This window comes from Homarus americanus, unplaced genomic scaffold (assembly GCF_018991925.1).
Source record: "Homarus americanus isolate GMGI-L3 unplaced genomic scaffold, GMGI_Hamer_2.0 scaffold22250, whole genome shotgun sequence".
Classification (NCBI taxonomy): Eukaryota; Metazoa; Arthropoda; class Malacostraca; order Decapoda; family Nephropidae; genus Homarus; species Homarus americanus.
The window spans coordinates 9,638,024-9,661,274 of record NW_024741189.1 but is presented as its reverse complement, the minus strand read 5'-3'; the positions used below and the strand labels follow the sequence as shown (position 1 = coordinate 9,661,274).

Sequence of the window (23,251 nt, the reverse complement as noted above, 5' to 3'; positions counted from 1 at the left end):
TCTTGCATTCCACCGTGTATTCGTGTGCACCATGTGGCTTCCGGTTGTTTACACCGACATCATGACTGTGTGCACCACCTGCCTGCATATGTGCATGACTTCATGACTGTGCATTGCTTTGTGTGTGTGTTCACGCACCAACTCAATGACGATGTTCACCGCTTGCCTTTGTGTGCACCGACTCTCTGACTATGTGCACGACTTGCATGCGTGGTGTGCATCGTTTATGTGTGCACGGCGGCCGGCTTGTGCACCCCGCTGTACCTGTGGTGGTGGGACAGGACCCTTTCCCTCTCTACTCTCTTCTCGACCTGCACGACAACGTAAGTAGTGGTGAGGCTGTACCTCAGGTGCTGTATACAAGTCACTCTGTCAGGTGTTAGGTTTTTTAGGTGTTAGATGTTTCTACTTCCCACCCTCTCCATTCCTCTTCCTCATCACGTAAGTGTTGAGGAGTCTTACCTCAGCTACTTTAGACAAAATGCTCTTAGACGCTTCCCCTTCACAGCCTAAGTGTCCTCCAAGTTGTAGGTGAGTGTTGGAGATGTTCGAGCTGGTGATTGGTGGCCAGTGCTTCCCCGCCCTCCCTCCTTCCTACTATCACTGAGTCAACACCTCCCTGATATGACCTTGCTCTCCTCCCCTCCCTCCCTCCTTCCTACTATCACTGACTCAACACCTCCCTGATATGACCTGCTCTCCTCCCCTCCCTCCCTCCCTCCCTCTCACTAACACCGAGTCAACATATTCCCAATGTAACCTTGCTGCTCCCTCAAGGGAATCATTGCCCTGCTAGCCTCCGACCCTCACCCTCTCGCACATCCCCTTCACCTGGTGGCCGGCGACCACATTACACCTGTGGTCTCGTGTTTACCTTGTGTCGCCCTCCCCCCGTCTCCCACGCCCATTATACTCGCCCGCAACCTTCACCTATGTACCCATAGTTCCCCTCCAGCATTTGTTTACATTTGAATTTAGCCTGTCTTATGTTCCCCAAGCTTCCATCTTTACTCCAGTATAGTTTTAAGAAGTCACACACATCCCCTCCACCCTGCTCTACCCTCAGCTAGTCCTAAGCTTTGTCTGTTGTTTACCTTATAGTCCCCTATCCCCCCCTTCCCCCCCCTCCGTTTACTTTTTGCTCGTAAAGGTCACATGTGAATATAGCATTAAGTCATATTTACTCTCTACTTTAGTTTTCCCCAACTTGAAACAATTGTAAAAGTAAAATCCATGTGCTTTTTATATCACGAGGAGCGGAACTAGTCTCATGGTTTTTCTACGACTCAGTGGATAAAGTCCATATACCATACACACAATGTGCTACTTACTGTAGGGTCAACGTCGTACATTTCCGAACAGTCTTTGAAGACAAATTGTGAATTGGGATTTAAACTCGCTAACTTGAAATTAAAGGGAACTGCACAAAATACTTCGCCCATTTTTGTGAATATAAACAACCAGGAATTTTCTCACGTTCCTTCATCGGCACTTATTTGTTACCCTCGGATCATTCCTCCTCACTGTTTACCCTGACATTTCCTTCCTCCTCTCCCTCTACTGCAAGTGCCATCGGGAATCACCTGAAGATCAATCACCTTAACGCGAACCTAATCCAGCCCTATCTCCCCCCTCCCCCTACCCAGGTAACGTTAAATAAGTTGGGGTATATAATCCTCGGGTGATCCGACACCTGATGCCTGCCACCATGTCATCACAATCGACCACTTCCCTCACTCCACCTTACATAAATGCATTTTGAAACATCTTGGGTTAGCTGTCACAAACATATACCTCCCCTTATGTTTCTTAGGTTTTTGTATACTTTAAGTCTTATTAGCTACAATCCTCTAACAATTTGTAGTCCGTAGAGTGACTTGTAAATCATGTAAAGTGTTGATATTTTGACTGATATAATTTAAGTCTTGAGAAGTGTGCCAATATTTTAGATGTAACATATCGTATTTTGAGCTGGAATAAGGTGGTCCATACAAATTTGCTGTTCAAAATACCAGAACAAATCCTAATGTTAAAGCTATTTTTACTTAATGTTAAGGATTTTTATTGGGCTTCTAATCAAAATAATTTACGCAATAGTGAATAGATTGTATGCCTGACACCTCATACGCCTTGTGACGTCATGGGTAAATAAACATGGCATCTTATATAGGTGGAATGGTGTTATGGCCTTCAGTTCAGTCTTTTAGTCTTATTCTCTGATATCTCACCTTTTTTTATTCTAATCTTTCGTTCCCATCCTGTCTCACATCCTTGTGCTGCTGTGTTTGCATCCCTGTCCTATCTCTCCTACAGTTTTCCTATTGACTTTTATCTATTTTCTTACTTCATTTTTACTCTCTAACAGGTTATTATCTCTTCTGTTGTGCCTCTTCCTGTGTTTCTTCTTCCCATCTTCAATATTTAGGTTCTTTCGTCTTTTTGTTGTTAGTATGTTAATCTGTTTACCGTTGTTAATTCCTCTTAAGCCAATGTTAAATGTGATTCCTACTGTAGCAGTATAATGGCGTGTGTATTACTGTGTATATATTATTTATGTAGTTGCTTCTATAGTTTATTTTGTATATACATTTACTGCTCTAAATACTTTACTGTACATACATATTGCTTTTACTCTAATGCTGTACGGTATTTTATGCATCGGTCTTAAAACTACCTCCAACATGTTCCTACTCTAACGTGTTACTCCACTGTGTATACTCTGTTCTTCTTACTCTATTGTTACTTTTGTTTACTCAAGTAATTTGTTCATTTTAGTTCCGACTCTCACACCCTCTTGTGTGTGTATTCTCCCAAATCCAAAGTTTCATTCCTATTTACTTGAATTTTTTTTTTTTTTGGGTGTCTGCTTTGGAACTTTACTCGGTGTAGCGTCTACTTTAGTTCATTATCGTGTATAGTTACTGTAGTTGTCCATGATCTGTCCATTTGAGTTATTACGTGATTTTGTCAATACATTAACATACGTGCTATAAGAGGCAGGTTAACTTGACATATTTTGTTAAGCCATGTCAGTAAATGTGGTCATCAAGTCATAGTTATTTGAGGTTATTGAGTCCTGTCAGTATCTGGTCACTACTGTAGTCATAGGTGCTGGGAAACAGGTTTAAAGCCCAGTGTATAAGACAGTTCTTTAATGTGTGACAGGTGTAATGTAAAGGCAGCACAGATGTTAACCAGTTATGTTAATCCGTGAGACATTTACCCTTATACTGTAGTTGTCTCTCCAGGTGGTGGTGTTTATCGATGACCACAGAAGTCAAGCAAGGTGGCAATAGTTTCAAGTCATGGTAGTTTAGAAGAGGTGTATAACGTGTATTTGTGTGGTCCCGCAGCAAATGTCACAGGTGTCGAGCGAGTGCCGGATGTGCGGGAAGCAGGTGTTCCAGATGGAGAAGATCGTGGCGGAGAAGGCTTCCTGGCACAAGAACTGCTTCCGCTGCAAGGAGTGTAACACCATCCTCACGTGAGTACCCCGCCTACCTCACTCATCGTTCACACCCACTTAATTGTTCACACACACATGCTCTCATTTATGTACTCAGACTCTTACATACATACACACACACTAACTAAGAGAGCTCAGGCTCTCAATTGGCTCAGCCATGGCAGTGTTGATATTATTATCGACTCTTTTTTTGGGAGGATTAGCCCACCCGGACATAGGTCACTGACCCACATCAGGGCCTGGGGGGCGAAAATGTAATAATAATAATTCATAGTAAATAAAATGTATAATACAAAAATACAAAATTATAAATAAAATAATAATAATAATAATAATAACACTGTTGTAATAATAATAATAATAAAGAACCATAAAGAAAAAAAATCAGCAGTGAGAAACTATATACTATATGTATGTTGCGTTGTCAAGGTAAGAGAACCAATTGAAACCCTACAATTGTGTGTAGTACTGTAAATGAGGCAGAGTTAGATCTGCAACCTGGGATTTGGTCACAATTTTCGTGATGCCATATGGCAGCAGGGTCTACCATTAGTCAACACATTATGCTTCTAATATCTTCCCAGGCGGTAGTACCTCCCTGTTTGATAGCTGCCTACTACAGTTAAATAAACTGTTCCAGTATCAGTATCACTCACACCTCTGTCTATCTGTCAGACGTGCCCATACGCTCGTAACTCACTGTGACTTACTCTTACACTCTCTTTCACACACACACACACACACACACACACACACACACACACACACTAAAAATAATTTATTATTTTATAACTTTGGATGAACGAATTTGAGCGACGATTAATGAGAGAAAATAATCTTAATACACGTATAGTGGTCTGCGTGGAAATGGTGATTGTTTCGTCCGCTGTGACATATTGAGTTGTAAAATATGATTCAGAGAAGGAATTATTTCGTTATACCTAGAAGAACCTCGTAGTTATGAGGGTCAGACCGTGAAGAATCTTGTTTGTTGCCCTTTAATGGACCAATTTCCATAGGTCCTTTTCTCAAGAAAGCCGCGTCACATGGGCGTGGGCAAAATATAACTGAACCCTAGTATCTACGTCCAATGGCTCTGAGAACTTGTTTTAATTAAACTGATAATGACGTAGATACTAAAATATGTATGTAAGACACTCATCAGTTGTAAAATCTAGATCATATGAAATGCCGAGGTCATTGTGAAGAAACCTTTTGGGGCAAATCATCCGTGACTCATGAACCGCCCAAAATCAACTTAATTAATGTAACCAAAATTTAAGTAAATACTGCCAGGTTGGGTTAGTTCGTGTCATATTCAGTTATTAATGATTCTTAAAACACCCAAAATTAACTTGTACGAAAAAAAAAGTTGTCGTCAGGTTAAGTTAGTTTACGCCCGTAGCTTCCGCTCACTTGATGCGTATTCTATAATTACATTTCATTATTCTAAAAGATATTTTGTCCCTAGAATACAGTCGGTAGGCCATTATATTTATTTATTGTAAATACGCGGTAAAGACTCGATTTACCATCACACTAGACTTAGATGTGCAATCCAAGAGTTTGTGATTTATACTCCGCTTCATGATATTTAGTGGATTATTTTAGATTCGTTAAAATGGTTCTGATGTCAGTCTCTACGTAATTGTTAAAATGGGACTAACTATGATGCAAATTTCACTCCTGCAGCTTGGAGACGTACCAGAGTCACGAGGGAGTTCTGTACTGCAAACCTCACTTCAAGGACCTCTTCCGCCCCAAGGCTGTCATCGAGGACCCTGATGAAGCCCGCAGAGAACGATGTGAGTACCCCCACCACCTGCTACTCCCTGTTGTCTATCTCGTACAGGTATATGCGCTCATTTTGTGGACCCTTGTCTCCCGGCTCTCATTCTGTGTGGGAGTATCTCAGTTGTTCACCAAATCGTCGCGTGTGATTTTATACTTTGTATTTGGTCTCATTCATTCAGCCTTGGATCACATTGTTGTCTGTCTTTCGTCCAACAGTATCTATCACCTTGTTGTGTCTCGTCTCGCACGCCTCAGAATGATTATTGCACCACCATTGTTTCTCTCACTGTTTTCGCCTATCCCTCTCTGCATAAATAATCTTACCCGTTTCTCGGTTGCCACTCATTTTGATTTTTGTCTCTCCCTGCGTCTCTCGTCGCTAGCGTGTCGTGACTTGGCTCTCTCACCTGTCACATTAGACATGTTATTTGATAAAGTTTTATAGTGCATGTTTTTACAACATTGAATCTGTTTATGTATACATGGAAAATCGTGGGCTTTTATTATGAATGGAGTTGTATACTTAATACTTTAGTCATTTGTACGCCCCACGCATCTCCCAAGATTGTCTACCATGAATGTTTGTGTGTACGTGTACCGTTTGTGCTCGTGTGTACCATGAGTGATGATAGTGAGCCATGAACGACTGTATATTAACAGGTATCTTTGAGGTTCTCGAGTTTAGACCATAAATCGTCATGTACGGATGTAATGGTTTTCCCTGTATATCTTGGATGGTTAAATATGCTTTTAATATCTACTTATGCCTCGTACAGTATACTCTACTGTACACCAGTTTTGAACGCCACTCTACACAGACATGCATGTAATCTCCCACAGTTGCCTTCCCCATGTGCGTCCCGGCGATGAATGGTCAGTGTATGACGCGGTGTTGCGTGTTATCCTTGAGCCTCCCTCTGTATTTTTGTTGATTGCGTATTTTCAGTCTCAATATCGGTCATCAAGTGGAATTGTGGGTTCCTTGTTGATGGTGGTGATTTACGATTGTGTGGTGTGTGGATGGTGAATTTTGTAAGAAGGAAAAGTTTTTGTTTAATGTATACTGTGAGCGTACAGGGGCTATGTGGTGTGTAACGAAGATAAAAGTACTTGGCGAAATAAAGTGTGTACAGTATATACAGTACTGTATAGGGAGTTTAATGGTGTTATGTACTATCGTGTAGCTTGGTGTGAATGCTAGAACGTCAATGAAGGAAGGAGGGTACATTACTTGGGTTGAGTATTGCGAAGGCTAGAGTGCGGTGAGATAGTGCTGGGCGAATGACAGGGTATCTTAGTGTTTGACAGTGGAGTTTGTTATCGTATCTAGTATGTGTGTGGTGTGAAGGAGAGTTCCTGGTTCATATGGGGAGTCCAGCAGTACTGTAGGTACAACTATGACTGTAGATCGTGCTTTGTGTGACGGGCGGTAGCTTGCCACAATCTGGGAAGATCAGTGCAATGTCCATCATCCAGAGACGCCGGCAGACCCCCCCACAGAACTCTCATATGACGTCAGAGTTAGCAATTATAATTTCCTGGGCCCAAAATTCTTTTCAAGGCTGGGCGGTTGTTTAAGAAAACCAACCTTTACGGTAAATATTTTTAAAACTTGAATTCACATCCACGAGTGAAATTTACTTGATCATTATTCCTCAAAAGGTTGCAACCGATTATCTCTGGAGTGATGATGAGATTAGAAATAATGATAAAAACCCAAGTCATGCGAGCGTGTAGGGTGATTATTTTTGGTTGTGGTGGTGTGTGGCAATCGTCAGTGATCACAACAGCGGAGCCACGCTCGGCAACCCGGACCTGCATCCCTTCACTCCTCTCCATATCTGTGTTACGTATAGTGTTATTTGTGCTGTTGCGTGCTGTGTTATGTGTTTTTGATGTGTTATGCAGTGATGTGTAGTGTATGTATTATTTAGGACTATTGGTGAGATTGTAGCACTTGTTTAAAATCCGAAGAATATCCCGTGTAAGATACATTGAGTTGCCTGTCCCCTTGTTCACAAGGGATAATGGGTGTATATTTCATGTGTTACTGAGCTGTAATATATCCATTAGCATGTAATGTGTGTGTATATACTGTTAACTTTTTACTGAGTTTTGTGATATACCCTTTTATCTTAAATACTTGTGTATATAATAGTGTATGATATGCACTTTTAAATTCATTGTGAATGAATTGGTGTTGTAGACCGTGTGTTTTTGAGATAGAGATATTCTTACACCTTCTGGGCAATTGTATGATTGTGTATGTGTATTCTTGCACTGTATATACCGGGTACAGTATTTCGGTAGGATACGACTAATCAATGGCGAAAGACGTTTGTGGTGTGTTGCCTTAGCGTATGTAAGTTACTGCTGCTAGTGTGGTATTTTAGCAGAATCTGACAATAGTGTGAAACAACTGTGACCATTTTGATAGGATCAGTGGTGGGTAGTTATTAGTATGACGAGTACGAAGTGTGTTCCACGGGGTGCACACCGATCAACTGTGAGTGAGAGGAGTGCAACAGGCTCTCCCACAAGGAACGGGGTGAGAACTGTCCAGGAGGACAGCCTGTCAGCTTACCGCCAGAGAACAGAATAACGTCGTGGCAGCTGATGTGGTCAGGGCATTTTAAGTTCTTGGTATTTGAAACGTACACGACGTTTTAAAGGTACTTGGTAATTGAAGTTCATGTGTACGGTGGCGATAATGTTGAATCTGTGTACGTGGCGAGAATGTTAAATCTGTGTACGTGGTGGTAATTTAAATTCAAGTGTACCTAGTGGAAACTTAACTCCAAGTGTACTTGGTTATAATTTAAATTCTTGTGGTAGCATTTAATGTACTTTTACTTTATACTTACATTTTAAGTGACATTAGCATATTAAGTACGCCGCTTTAATTGGACGGGCACAATGGTGTACCCACATTTTAGGTATAAGTGCACTTGATATTTTAGGTACAAGTGTACTTGGCATTTTAGGTATAATTGTGTACTTGATATTTTAGGTATAAGTGTACTTGATATTTTAGGTATTTGTTATATTAAGTGGATTCGGGTGTTTTAGATGTTCAGTATGAGTCTAAACAGATATTATATTTTAGGTAAAGGTGACAGGCGGTTTTAGGTGTGTTTTTAAGTGTATTTGATAATTTAAGTATATACAGTATTTTATAAGTTTAAACGGGCAATGTTAGTGTTTTAGGTATACGTGGCAGTTTTAAGTTAATGTACGTACAGTAGTTAAGAAGTACGAGATTTTTGTCAGACTTTTAAGAGATGTGATGTGATAAAAGATGTATGTTGCTGGTGTTGTGCGCGTCAAGTTGAGGGAATGTGTGTAGATGTGATGTGATAAAAGATGTATGTTGCTGGTGTTGTGCGCGTCAAGTTGAGGGAATGTGTGTAAGAGCGTCAGCCATCTTGCAAACTGTAAGAGGTCACAGTTGTCAGGTTGGGTAAACACATGAGAAAAGTGTCAAACATGTGTCAGAGGTGTGTGTTGGTGTGTACATACTAAACCTTGGTGTTGCGACAGTGATGCGACGGCCCAAGATGATCGTATTGGAGAGCAAACCTGAGGCCCTGCCGGACGACGTCGTGCGATGTGAGTCTCTCTCTCTCTCTCTCTCTCTCTCTCTCGTTCGTTATTTAATTTTCTCACTTCTTCACTATTAACGTGGTATAAATTTCTTTTAGTGTTTGTTTTTAATCGCGTTATCTTTTGTTTTTACTAAACAGCGTTCCTGTTTGCCTAACAGTTTGTTTGTGCTACTATATAGATAATGGTTTGTTTCTGGCTGCGTAATGGGTTTCTTTTTTTTTTTTACCCGACCAAGAATATTTATTGTACCAATGATATTTTTGTTACTAAACCGCGTTATTTGTTCACATCCTATGTCTTTAACATATCCAGTATATAAAGATTAATTAAATTAATTTTACTACCAGGGTGTTTTGTTTGTTTTTTGTTGTCTTCGGAATAAGTTAATTTACTCCTCGACGTTTTATTGACCTTGTTAAGTGTGTTTAATTATAACAGTGTGAGTATTTACTTATAAATTAACATACTGTATTGTGTACTGAACACCACACGAACTGTGGGGAGGTAGGTCGCTTGTGTGTACATTACAGTACTCTGGTGGTCTTGTGCCCCAGTGTAGCTGGAATAAGCTGACTGCCCACTAACTCGGTAACCTCCAGCAGTAGCCGGTGTGTACCTGTATAACCCTAACACCAATGTGTGTGTGTGTGTGATTATTAAACATATATAATGGCTGGTCGACACAGTAAATGTGACCGAGGGTTACCCCGTGGTTCATGTGGACGCCAGGTCTTACTCCTGTCTTAATTGTAGATATTTCTGCCTAATGACTGCCCAGGTAAGTAACGTTCAGCAGGTGAGTTATGCCACAACCACAACTATTATTAGTGTGTAAAACATAATCACTTGGTCGGGATGACTTATTGCAGGTTTCACGTCGTGTGCTGGACCTCTGTCAGTGTCAACAGTTAGGAAGTCGTAAATAAATAATAACTAGCTTGATAATATTCGTGTGTGTTCTATTACAGAGCGCTGCGTGTGTAACGTTACTCACCGGTATTCTTAATGTAATATCTTAGTGTAACAAGATTATAGTGGCTCTGGTACAAACCTCTATGACGTTGACCTTGTAACGTTATTACCATACTTCAACTAATGCGATCATTAAGCGCACAACTAGGTTAGTAATTACACTAGTCCAATAATTAAAACCTGGGAGATAGAACTGTGACTGTTAAAGTGACTAACATGAATTGGAATATTGAATAATCTCAAGTATTGTACAAATTGAAGGCGAGTTGTACTTGTATATCTGTATTGTCTTCGTATACACTTTGTATAACTTAATATTCACTTGCGTGTCACATGGACGGGAGGGGTATATAAATGAAGAAAAAGTAAATTATAGTAAACATTTTCAAATATATATATATTTTTTTTGTATTTAACTGTATCGGTAAGTTTTCTAAAGGAACTCTTGGGTCATATTGGTCGACTAGCTAGAAGGTTTAGGCCAAGTTTGCCATAGTACACTTATGTTCTCTTATTATTAAAAAGAGAAGTATACGTGACATCCATTTGTTGCGTAGTGTACAGGATAGTCCATTAAGTGGAATTAGAGGAATACTGTAATAGAAACTGAGAAACCTTGTTACATTTACTTATGTTAGTCATTATTGTCAACACTAGTAATCTGTTCATCCTTTGACTGTGTTTTAAGACTAAATGTAAGGTATCTTATCTGAAAACTGAATTACTAAACCTTAAATTATTTCTGATACCTTGGAGCTCAACGTCACTAGGAACAGGGGTACCTAGTGACAGCACTAGAATCCCGCTTCCTTTGTCTAGGAATAAATATTGAAATTGAATTGGTAGCCATATTAAGAAAATACATTGGAAGTAATGGTGAACTTATTAAATATATTCTAAGAATAAACGTGTGTAGGTTTTCAATGTTTTACCCGCTATGGCTCTGCTCATATGGTACTGCTGACCCACAAATTAAATCAAGTTAATTATTCCAGATACTGCAACACCGAAAATTAACTCCTCGTAAAAAAGTCATTTCAGAGCTTGTGGTTCTTCGTCACGTGTTAGATAAGGAACAATTAATATAAATTAGTAGATTGTAAAACGTAATTGTTGTGTTTTACGGTCTTCAGTCGGAAGAATGTTGCGTGGAGGTTAATCGTGTCTTATTTAGTGTAATAATCGTAAAATATCCTCTCGTCCGAACTTGAAAATAATGTTATTATATGCGAGTCATAAACTACATTTTTCATCCTTTAGGTAAACTTAATTTAATTGTTTAGTTTTGTAGTGATCTACAGTACGTTCATTTCTTCATTATTTTGCATAGTTTATTTTTCATATTTACAGGATTCTTAGTCATTGGCTGATGCCTTCGTCACGCTCACAGTTTGTTCCTGGTAATAAAACATTTGTTTGGTGATTAATAGACACGGCACAGAAGCAGACGGCCGGTCTGATAAAAGGGAGAGGAGTCTGCTCAGGTCCAGCTGGAGTGGTTAGTGAAAACCAGTGTTGCCATTGGGAAAAATAAACGTATCCCAAAAAGGACTATAAAAATAAAAACACCCATAATCTTCTAAAAAGTATCCAAAAAGTATTAACTTTTTTCTTTAATAAAATTAATTTCTTAGTATCTAAAGCATTTTTGTATACTAACATATAGCCTACAGCGTCACAGCATACGATAGATAGAGTATCCCATCGTCATTCGTCTGGCAACGGAGAACATTTCTTATTTTTTTTCATTCTGGCATGTAATTTGACATGGTCTATCAGTCAAAATAAGCTTACTAGTCGAGATGATTTTGAATTCCGGAATCAGTAACTGCATCTCAATTTGTTTTTTAACGACACCCACATTATATTTCATCCAACAATTCAATTCAATTTCAATTGTTTATTCCTTGATAGAGGAAGCGGGATCCTAGTGCTGTCACTAGGTACCCCTGTCCAACAATTTATTTTATTTAACCCTATCCGCATGTGCAGTTGATAGCAAAAGTTCTCCCACAGCCCTGCTACATAGGGCTGTGGGAGGACTTTTGCTGCCAACTGTACATACCTTTGCCCCTTTTAAGCCAGTTTAGTAGCGACATTATACGATGTATCACAAATTCACAATACAAACAACACTCACTACAGAGTGACTTCCGGAACTATGAAACAAACGGTTGAAACCTACAGCGCGATAATAATATTGCGTACTGTGCCCTGTGGGGATGGTGCCGGTATGAGGTAATGGGGGGGATAGGAGACAGGAACGTAACGTGTTCGTTGAACTGAGAGAGAATTCCCCTTTTAAAAGGATTCCATTCATAAATTTCCCTACCTCGATATGCCATACTTAGTTTCTTTTGCATAACCATGACAGAGGGAGGGGAATAGACAAAAATAAACGTTTTCTAATCAAGGCCCACCAATGTCTAAGTTAATTGCTATGGAGGTTCCAACTACAACAACGGGGTAACTTCTGTTGGCAGAAGATAACAAACAAACGTCACCCGTGTGCTGGAGAGCATAAAGTCGATATCCCGTTTCACGATCGTCACCCTAGCATATACATGTGAGAAAGGTAATGTTTTAAACTTCAGTATCATAATGGGACAAAATCATCCGGAAATTTTTTTTAGTTATAAAGAATATGAAAAAAACGGAATATTTTATGGAAAATACAAAAAAAAACATTTTTTAAAAAAAATAGTAAGATAGTATAAATTTTTTTTTACAATTTCTGCCATTTCGTAATCATTTTGGTTAGCGTCGTAAAAACGTACGCCTCATGTCAAAAAGTATCCAAATGATACTTTCGTATCCATTTTGGCAACATTGGATCACTGAAAACTCAGGATGTAGTCAAGACAAGTTGCTTCTACGCACCGCGCCTCCGTACATGGATACAAATACACAGACTCTCTCTCTCTCGTCAGACTAAGGGTGTATTCTTTCACACCGAGACCAGAATCGGACATAATCTGCCTCAAATTGTCCGGACGCAGACCATACGTGACGTCACAGTGAGTATTATGATTTTCTCAGCTTAGCGAATACTTGTTATACGACTCGCTGTTTCTCTAGGGAGAGGGAAACTGTCTTCCCTCTGGGATAAAATTTGAAAGATTTGAATAAGATGGGATTCGAATATAATGTGAGATGTGTTGTTAACTTGACTCTCTCGGCCGGACAATTTGCGTCAGAATACATATACTGTATCTGTTCTGGCTTCAGCGAAAGCACCATAACCTTGAATCCACATTCTGAGAACGACAGACATTGAATCCGGACACGAGGCAATTGTTTCAAGAAATCGATGGGGCTTCCCAGAATAAAACAAAATTGAGCTGTCGTTCATCTGTGATTTAACCCACAGTTTTGACCTACATTTGCTGCCGTTTTGATATGTTTACCCCAGTTGTTTGACGCTCATGACGTCACGCACTGGTCGTTGCCTACACTGTAAACATAAATCTAGCGTAAATCAGCTATGTCATTGCCTCGAAGCCCATTTCTTTACGAGCGTCCATTTAATAAACGTTCATAGAGTTCCTCTGTTACCGTAGGTCCCGATTCCCAAAGAATCGTACAATATTTGCTTTTCTAGTAACGGATGTTGCAACAAATTATAAGAACATAAATGCCCATCACAAGTTTTCTTTGTTGATGATTAGTGTATATACAAACCTAGATGACGCCTTTTAAACACCGTTGTTAAAGAACAGTAAATACACTTGAGTCTACATAGCCTCAGAGCACAGCCGACCACCCAGTTCTGGCAAACGTCTTTTGTTGCAGCTAAAGTGAGTCTGCCAGAGGCTCTCTTGCGTGCCCAATGAGAGGAAGAATGTAACGCACAAATCTTTGGGAATCCGAGTCTGTTGCGTGTTGGGCTGGCCACCCTCTCTTCTTTCACTCACTCGCTCCCCTCTCGTTGGTCATACTCTCCCCTTCTCACAGTCATACCCCACCCCCCCTCACCCCACCAGTCATATCCTCACCCCCTCCCCCCCTCCCCCCCTCCCCCACCAGTCCCCCCACCCACCAGTCATCATACCCTCACCCCACCAGTCATACCTCCCCCACCAGTCATACCCTCCCCACCAGTCAGTCTCACCTCACCCCCACCAGTCACCCTCACCCCACCATTCACCTCACCCCACCAGTCACACCCCACCAGCCCTCACCCCACCAGTTATACCCTCCCCACCAGTCATACCTACACCTCCCCCACCAGTCACCCCCTCCCCTCCCTCACCAGTCATACCCTCCCCCTCACCCCACCAGTCATACCCTACACCTCCCCCACCAGTCATACCTTCCCCCCTCAGCTATACCCGTCAGACCATGCGTGATGTGACGTGCGTCTGAGGGAGGGAGGGAGGGAGAGGGAGGGTTGAGCAGTGACCACAGGAGTCCGTGGTTGCCTCGCGTATGTCATCCCTTCCTCTCTCCCTCCAGCCTGGCCTGGCCTTGTCTTTGATCCCTCACCTTATTACTAGATCGATCATGTAGAATTGTTGTGCACCTTGTGTATGCAGTTGTGGCGCCAGCTACGTCATTCAGTGTTGCTGGCCCTCTTGTCATGTGGCTGATCGTCCCGCCAAATTTAGCAACTTTGTAGTAACATAATATAAGAATGGAAGAAACTGCAGCGGGCCTATTGGCCCATACTGGGCAGTCCCATTTGCACCCAACCCCTAATGCTCATATATCCATCCAACCTATGTTTGAAGCTATCCAGCGTATTCGAGTTAATAATGATATTTGGTAACTTGTTCCACACGTCCACTACTCTGTTTCCAAACCAATGTTGACCTATTTCGCGCCTAAATCTGAATTTGTCTAATTTAAAACCATTGTTACGAGTTCGCTCCTGGTTGGATAGTTTGAGTACCTTTGTAATGTCCCCTTTCTTCAGCCCCGACTTTCATTTATATACCTCTATCATATCGCCCCTCACTCTACGTCTCTCGAGAGAGTGCAAATTAAGATGAAGTGCTAGAACGCTGGAAAGTTTTAAAAGGAGGCTAGATAGATTCATGGATGATAGAGAGGTTGTAACTCTAGACAGGAGCTGTCATGTGCAGGCCAACCGGCCTATTGCAGACTCCTTATGTGGTTGACCCTTCTGCCATGTAGTTGATCATACCACCATATGGTTAATCGTACTGCAGTGGCTCATTCCACCGCCATTTGATTGACCCTTCTGCCAGTGGCTGACGTTAACCACTCTGCCAGGTGAATGATTTTCGTCTATGTGGTAGGAGCGTTTAACATTTTGTCACGTGGCTGCCCTTACAACCACACAGACGCAGGTATAGATAAATTTTTGAGTCAGTTCATGCCCAGTACTTGCCAACAATGCGTAACAGACAGGACCGATTGCTCAAGCGGCTAACGAGCCGATCGAAGAGGATAAAAGTAAAGTAAATTTGGAGCACTTCCGCTCTCACCGAAATAACGTGCAGTGAACACAAATTAACCGTCTTGCAGTGCATGATTATGCATCCCTTGCTGTCGAGTTGAAATTGAAAAGAGTAATTTCTACATCGGTCGGAGAGGCAGCAGAGTTGACAATAATAATTTGCGTGGGGGCGTGGACGATTATTTTGTGGGGAAGCGACCTGGCCCGACCCAAGGTGGTCTTCGTGGACAACGGTGCCAGAAGTCACATTTCCTTTAAAGTTAAATTTGTCGCAGTAACACGGGGAGACGTTTACAATAGCTGTTGACCTTCGTAATGAATTGTTAACAGGATATTGTCATTAGTTTACCGAGTTGGGTGGATATCATTGTGAAGGCAAGGGCAGTGGGAAGTTACGGTGATGGCGAGAGTAATGCGACGGTGGCGTGTTGTGGAGGTGGCGTGACTAATGCTATCGCGCGGGCTACTGACCTCGCCTGAGTTTATTTCTCTAATCCCTCCATCCCACCTTTGGTTTCCTGACCTTATTACTTCCTTCCTCCCGTGACCTGTTTTATCTAAGGGGGAACTTCCCCCAAGGAGCTGTACCTCACCGGAAGTTGTTATTGTTAAAATAGAGTTCTGATAGTACAATATAAAGGAATTTCCCGTGAGGAATAGTGAGTTTAGATGGGAATTTTAAATGTCAGTTTTCAAAAAAAAATAATAATGTCGAGAAAGACGCATCAATCTGGTCCGTGATTTGTATAATGGTGGGGAAGACTGATTATAATGGGTAGTGGTCTGTATAATGATGAGTAAGACATTATAATGGGTAGTGGTCTGTATAATGATGAGTAAGACATTATAATGGGTAGTGGTCCGTATAATGATGAGAAAGACTGATTATAATGGGTATTGGTCTATAATGATGAATGATGTAAATTCACGATAATTGAGTAAGGGGGCAGATAGCTTACGTATTGTGATGACATACTTGAACATAAGCAATGGTGGAACATCATATAACAGGGTCTCCAAGAACTGACAGCCTGGTGGTGATGCGGGTTAGTATTGTGAAGTGGGTGTGTAATCTATTCCTTTTTATTCTTTAGTGAGACTGATGATCAGCTGCAGGTTAGGTTAGATGTGAGTTTAGGAGCTATCAACTCTTCTTAATTCCTATTTTCTTTACTTTAGATTTATTCCTTCGTCTTATCCCCCCCCCCCGTTCCGAACCAATCAACATCATGATTCTCAAGGGTCCAGAAGGTTAATTTTTCCTCCTAGTGGACTGTTAGAACACTGTTAAAAGTTGATGTAAGCGATATTGCATAGAGGCTCTAAATAAACTTTGCCCCATTTAGGGAACAAGATTAAATTACATAATCATTGTGAAAATAAAACCAGAATATTGCCATCTGTCACAACCTTGACGGTCTGGGGTACACACACGACCTACTGCATGTAGTTCATGATAGCAGAGGCGGATCCAGTGGGTCCGGACCCCCTCCCCCCCCTTTTCATCAGAAAATTCCAATACTTTTTCTTTAATGCAGTATTGTAGTCAGGTGTTTTTGCATAATAAAAAAGTAATTATTATTGACCTCAGAATATCTCCTAATATCAAGTGCACATGGCCCGATATTGGTTAGATTTCAAAAAATTTTCATGAGGGGGGCTTACAGCACCCCCCCAAAAACCCTGCTTGGCGGGCACGCTGTGCTCGCCGTGGTCCAGTTGGTTCACCACCCACAGCTTCTTGGACTCCTCTTTGATATTCCTGGATCCGCCCCTGGATAGAGACCCACTTGGTAGGAAGTGAATGTACCTGTGACATATTATCGTGTCATTTGCTTTTGTCATCTTTACTCCACTGATCAGTACAGGTTAACAACCCTTTACCCGAAATTCCGAAAACCGAAAAGCTCTGAAAAGCGAAATTTTTTTTGAGGGGAAATTATTATTATTATTATTTTTTTTTTATCAGGGATTAGTTCACCCGGGCATAGATCAATGACCCACATCAGGGCCGGGGCGAAAATGTAATAGTAATAATTATTCATAGTAAATAAAAATTTTAATAAAAATACACCAAAATAAAATATAACATTAATAATAATAATAATAATAACAATAATAATAATAATAATAATAATAATAATAATAAAATATAATAATAAAATTAATAAAAATAACAATAATACAGGAGTACTGTAATAATAAAATAATAATAATAATAAAGAAATACAAGAATGAAAAAAGATCAAGAGTGAGAAACATGACCTAGACCCATGAATTATTATTATTATAATAATACATAATAATTTTTATTATATTTTCGCCACCCCCCCCCCAGGCCCTGATGTGGGTCAATGATCTATGCCCAGGTGGGCTATGAAAAAAAAACACCTAACCATTCTGAAAACCGAAAAATTCCGAAATGCCTCTGGCCCCAAGGATTTCGGATAAGGGATTGCCAACCTGTATTTTGACTAAATCTCGAAATTATTACCCTTGACCAGTTGCGATGTTGACACTACTCACTGCTTGTTGGCAACACTTGATGAGCCGCCACCCTTACAAATAATTCTTTCCTCTCGGCCGTACTAACTCTTTCTGTACATACCTCAGTGACCTCACCATATAAACTGCAGATTTCGATTGGGAAGGCTTATTGGCATATACGGTATGTACAAGTTCCATTCCTACAGACGTTCTTAAGTTGAAAATGTACTTAAGTCGAAACACATACCCTATGTGCCTACCGTACTTAAAGAACAACGTTTAAAATCCCACTATATCATAGCCTAAGTTCTTATATACTGTACATCTAAAATCACTTAATTTAAGAAAAAAGAAGAAGAAATAGAATGACAAAAATAAAGAAATTGGATGACAAAAATACAGTAAATGAAAGTAAAAAAATAAATCGTCAGCTGTCAAACAGGGAGGTATTGTACAGTACTGCAGTATTACCTGGGAACATATTGGAAGCATAATTTGTTGTCTAATGTGCCTGGGTGGGCTAATCCACATGAAAAAAGAACTGGGAGTCGGACCTCGTTTATATTGGCGGATGTTCGTAAGTTGGACGTATGTAACCCGGGGGCCTACTGTACTTTACTGTACTGTACAATACAGTACTGTACTATACTCTGCATCATAAAAGTATATGGCTACAGTATACTATAAAGTCATTTTTTATGTGAATGAATTATCTTGAATAGTGATAGGGCAATGTTGTGTAGAATTTTTAGATTCATATATAAATAACCAGTACACTATGTCGATAAGGTAAGGACAGCCTGCTTGGTTACTATCAGTAGTATATGTGACTCATGACTTCAGGATCCTGTAAGAAAAAATCAATCCTTTTATGAGGGATTTTAACTCTGAAGTCTTGTTTGTAATTTAGATGATTTATGAAAATGTATAACTGACAGATGAAAAATGTATATCTTCTACAGCCACAGACAAGCCTGATTACGGACTTGAAGAGCTGTCATCTGCCAACTTGAGACAGAAGTTTGCTATGTTTGAGCTTATATCTGCTGAAGAAGAGCTTAGGGAAGACCCAGTACCTATCCGTCGCTCTCAATCTCTGTTAAACAAGGCTGCCAAGTAAGAGTTTTGCCTCCTCCTTAATGCAGCTTCTTATTGTTAGTCTTAGATAATTGTTAGGCACTGGTAGTAGCTTCTCATCATTTCATCATAATCCATTAGTTTTCTATCTACTTTGTAAAGGCATTTAATTTCAGTTCACATCCATACAGAAGACGAGATGTCGTTGAAATGAATACAGTATTAATGCTAACATACTGTATTATATATTCTATACTTTTCTCATTTCTTGTTCCGTGGTTCATTGGACATTTTTAACACTTTTGTTTGCAATAATAACTTGTTTTCCATATACTGTACTGTAGTGTGTTTTTACCATGAGGTAGATCAATTTTCTAGACAGGAATACAGGGTACATTGTGGTGCTTTATTTTTTTTATCCCATCTTAATTAGTAAGATGATAACAGCAAGCAACAGCAGACATGCAGATTATTGTGCTAAATCTTCTTCTTATTTTCAAGGTTCATGCAATCAGATGGTGATAACCATGGGGTGGAAAACTCCGAGCTTGGTGAATATGAAGAGGAAGATGAAGATGAAGATGAGGATGAGGAGGAGGAGGAGGAGGAAGAGGACGAGGAAGAGGATGATGATGGAAAAGTGAAAACAAAGAAGGGACGACCAGTAAGTGATTTAGGGCATAATGAAGGGATTTAAAGTGTATGATAGGATGTGCTTGACATAGTGATAACTCCGTTAGTCGGAACAATTGGTGCAGAGCACTCTCGATTTAGTGGGAGGAATTTTTTCTGTTGTTTTCACTCGATTTAGTGAACGAGTTCGCTAAATCGAGATTAATTCAGTTAATACGTTCACACCTACAGAGACACCTCAGACACACGACATTATTCATGGCTAGTGGGTCCATTGTTTGTTTTCAATTTTTTCTATAATTTCCTAACTTTTTCCCCAGTTGATACTTGCACACTTATAACTTTCTTTCCCTCACCACTTCCTTTGTGAGACTCTCAGCATAATGTCTAAGCACAGTACTGTAGTTAGTTGACCAAGAGGTAGCAGTGAACAACACAGGGGTGGCGGCAGGACACAGACTAAGCAGATGTCACAAACCCCATGCGCCAAGCGGCACATTTGGCGCGGAATCACGCTCAATTTAGTGAACTAGTTCGCTAAATCGAGTGAAAATAACGTAATTTTTTATTTAACGGAAAGGGGTGGCACAAATTAATTCGTAAAATCGAGAAAATAGTGTGTGTGTGTGTGTGTGTGTGTGTGTGTGTGTGTGTGTGTGTGTGTGTGTGTGTGAAAAGGGGAAACAGTGGAGCAACTGAATTTACAGGGATTGAGAGAGGCTTATATACAAAGGGTGACCCTACATAATATCAGGTCAGGTCAATAACATGGGATCCACTAATCCACACACCACTCCTACCTCACAGGAAAGAAGAGCTTAAAAAAATAAGTGGTGTAACAAGTAAGGTCAAGTCAGGCAAAAAAAATTGAGACCCACTAATCATCTACCTTACATCAACCTCAAATGCTTTCAAAGCAATTTTAACCGTGGGCCACTGACAAATAAATTTAGGTAACATATCATCAGTTTTGTACTGACCATCACTAAGGTTTATAGAATTCATTTCCCTAATCAGACTTGCTTCAACCAGAGTCTTGAAAATCTTTGGAGAATGGTATGAATGTTCAATGTAGTGCCGAGAGAAAAGAAAGAGAAGGGAGACTGCTGAGGCATTAAAATTTTGATTATGAAGATTGAAAGTTGGTACTTTAAGAATGACTGTCCATTGGGGACAGTGTGGGTACAACACCCTGTATACTAAGCCTTTGGTACACAAAGAGTCAGTACTGCACTCAACCACATTCACTTCCCCAAGTTGTAAACTTAGGTACCCCATTTACAGCTGGGTGAATTGGGAGTGCCAGGGGATCGAACCACCAACCCATGGAACAGGAGGCAAGTGCTGTATCCACTTGACTGCCGCATTCCATGTTATAAAGATTAACAAAGATTAATTCAACAAGGTTGCAGTGAACAGTGAAACTATCTTGGTGATCATAAGACATTTTCCAGCAAACTTCATCACCAGAACCTCTCTTACACTGGTATATTTCTTATTGCAGTCGTGACTCAACTTTTGTTGTTCTTTAATTGCTCTTTAGTTATTGGGGTTTGTGAAACTATAGTATTCCCATGTTAAGCTGGCCCATAAGCCCAGTCTCCCGTCTATGGCTACAAATAGCCGATTGGTTCCCCTGCGTATTTTACCTCCCCCTGGACTGCGTGTATGTAAGCACATACAGTATTTATATTGACCTTTTATAATAAATATTTAAAATTTTCTAACATCCTCTCTGAAGTGCTAATGCCTTGAAATTATTTGCATTTTGATAATCCATATATTTAAGATTATTTTAGATAATAACAAGTCTGCCTACCAGTTGTGAACACATTTAGTTTGAATTTTCTATGAATCGATCGGCTATTAGTATAGAAGAAGGGCGGGCCTACGGGCCAGGTTAGTATGGATGTATGGGATCGATGGCCATTTGTCAGTGTCGCCGAGTCACACATCACAGGAGTCCAAATGCCCCAACTTCTTGTATCTTTTCCTCGATTCAGTTCATGTTAAGTTGTTATAATATTCCACTAACAAGGAATTTTTAAAACTTCCCAAGCTTCTTTTATTGCTAGACTTTGCAAATTCTGCCATCTTTACTCAAAAAACTCTTTATTGTTTCCCAAGATGGCAGATAGCAATGTTTTTTATAGCATCTATGACATCAGTACCCGTACAAGGAGTATATTAGAGTAAAAAGAATGAATGAATGACAGCAATGGGAAACTGCATGTTTGTGTATGTGCAGTTTTGCTCTTGATTCCAGCTACCTTGTGTTAAGTAAGAAATGGGTCAAAAGAGTAAAGAAAAAATAAACACAGTATGCAGAACATGTTTGCTATGTATACTAAGATTTTGTAAAATCTTCATCTTTGTTTTTCAGACAAGCTTTAGTGGGATGCAGGACCTCAAGGCAGGTTGGGCACAGAAAAACCGACGAGAGGAGATGACAAAAAAACGAAGAGAAGAATTATCAAGATTCCGACAAATGCTCTGTGCTGTAAGTTTTTTTTAGCCCGAGAAAATTTGGTTTCCAGTTACCCAAATGACCCTAATTTAATCTGCCGATTTAATCTGCCAATCATGAAATGTTTGTTCTAACTTTAGAAATTTAATCACTGCATATGGGAAGCAATGCGGAGCACCTTAACCTTTGTAAGTCAGATTTTACTTTGTTTTTTCATATCCCACAGGGCAAGAACATCACTACCAGAGAAATGTTTGAAGCTGCTAACTTTGATGATCCAGAAAAGCGCTTAAAACGCAAAGAGCCAATTGCCATCGAGGGTCGTCCTGCTGCAAAAAATTTGAGGGAAAAGTTTGAGAAGGGTATATCTGTGAACGAGGATGATGAAGATGAGGATGGTGAACGCAGAGAAGTAGATGACGTTTTTAGGAATGCAGGTTTGTAATATTCTTATATGGCAAGAATCAAGAGTAAAATGCACACAGCCACCATTATTTGCTATCATTCACTCATACTGCTGTAACAGATTTGCTCTGCTCTGGTGTACAGTAGCCCCATCACTTCACACAATGAAGTATCGTCAATCAGCAGCACATCATTCTCTAAAATCACTCAATTGTGCTCTCTAATTCATCGTACAGACTGGTTGTCTTTCCCCCTTATTTCTAGTTCATCTTGCCTTCCATGTCTGGATTGTTTTCTAGATGTAAGAGGGCAATGGCATGGGAGACCTGTTTCACACATCTCCTTTTGTATAGGTTGCTTTGAATCTTTGCAGTGACATTCTTCTTTATTTAGATCAGGGATTTTAAAGTTTCCATTACAAGTTTTATCAGGTTTAGTTGTCAGTTTTTATTTTGTGTGTGTCTGTGAACTCCAAAGCAAATATTGATAACAAGCCTCACCCTCACATTGAACCTCAAAGATTTGCTGGGGACATCTGTCATCTATGTAATGAATTTGCAAACAAGGGGTTTATGTTTGTAAACTATTTAACATGAGCCTGCTTAGTTTTTATTTCATATTGAGATGAGTGCAATTTTTTTTTTTAAATCGTTACAATATAAAATTTAGAAATTTGGTATTAGCCCGAGAAAGTTAGCATGATTGATTTTGGTTTAATTGGCAAAAAAGTATTATTGATTGTAATTTTTATACTTGGTACAGAGACAGCCAGCAAAGCTCGTAACTTGTTTAAGAAGATAGATTCAGCCGTAGCAGAAGGCGAAGAACCAGTGGTGCGCCTCCGCTCCTCTGCAAAAGCACGTCGAGAAAACAGGTTATCACAAGATGTAAGTCCTCCATTTTGGTCTTCAGACTCATCAGT

At 40.1% G+C, this 23,251-nt stretch overlaps 1 protein-coding gene across 1 annotated transcript in view; it reads left to right on the top strand.

Annotated features, from left to right (window-relative positions):
- LOC121875758 overlaps positions 1 to 23,251 on the top strand; it is a gene marked incomplete at its 5' end in the record, with an annotated part of 126,700 nt that overhangs the window by 62,606 nt on the left and 40,843 nt on the right. The window contains 8 exons of the mRNA XM_042380442.1: positions 3,354 to 3,484; positions 5,159 to 5,271; positions 8,801 to 8,869; positions 18,710 to 18,863; positions 19,326 to 19,488; positions 21,841 to 21,957; positions 22,151 to 22,361; positions 23,092 to 23,216. Of these exons, the coding sequence (XP_042236376.1) occupies positions 3,354 to 3,484; positions 5,159 to 5,271; positions 8,801 to 8,869; positions 18,710 to 18,863; positions 19,326 to 19,488; positions 21,841 to 21,957; positions 22,151 to 22,361; positions 23,092 to 23,216 (1,083 nt within the window). The remainder of the gene's footprint in view (positions 1 to 3,353; positions 3,485 to 5,158; positions 5,272 to 8,800; positions 8,870 to 18,709; positions 18,864 to 19,325; positions 19,489 to 21,840; positions 21,958 to 22,150; positions 22,362 to 23,091; positions 23,217 to 23,251) is intronic.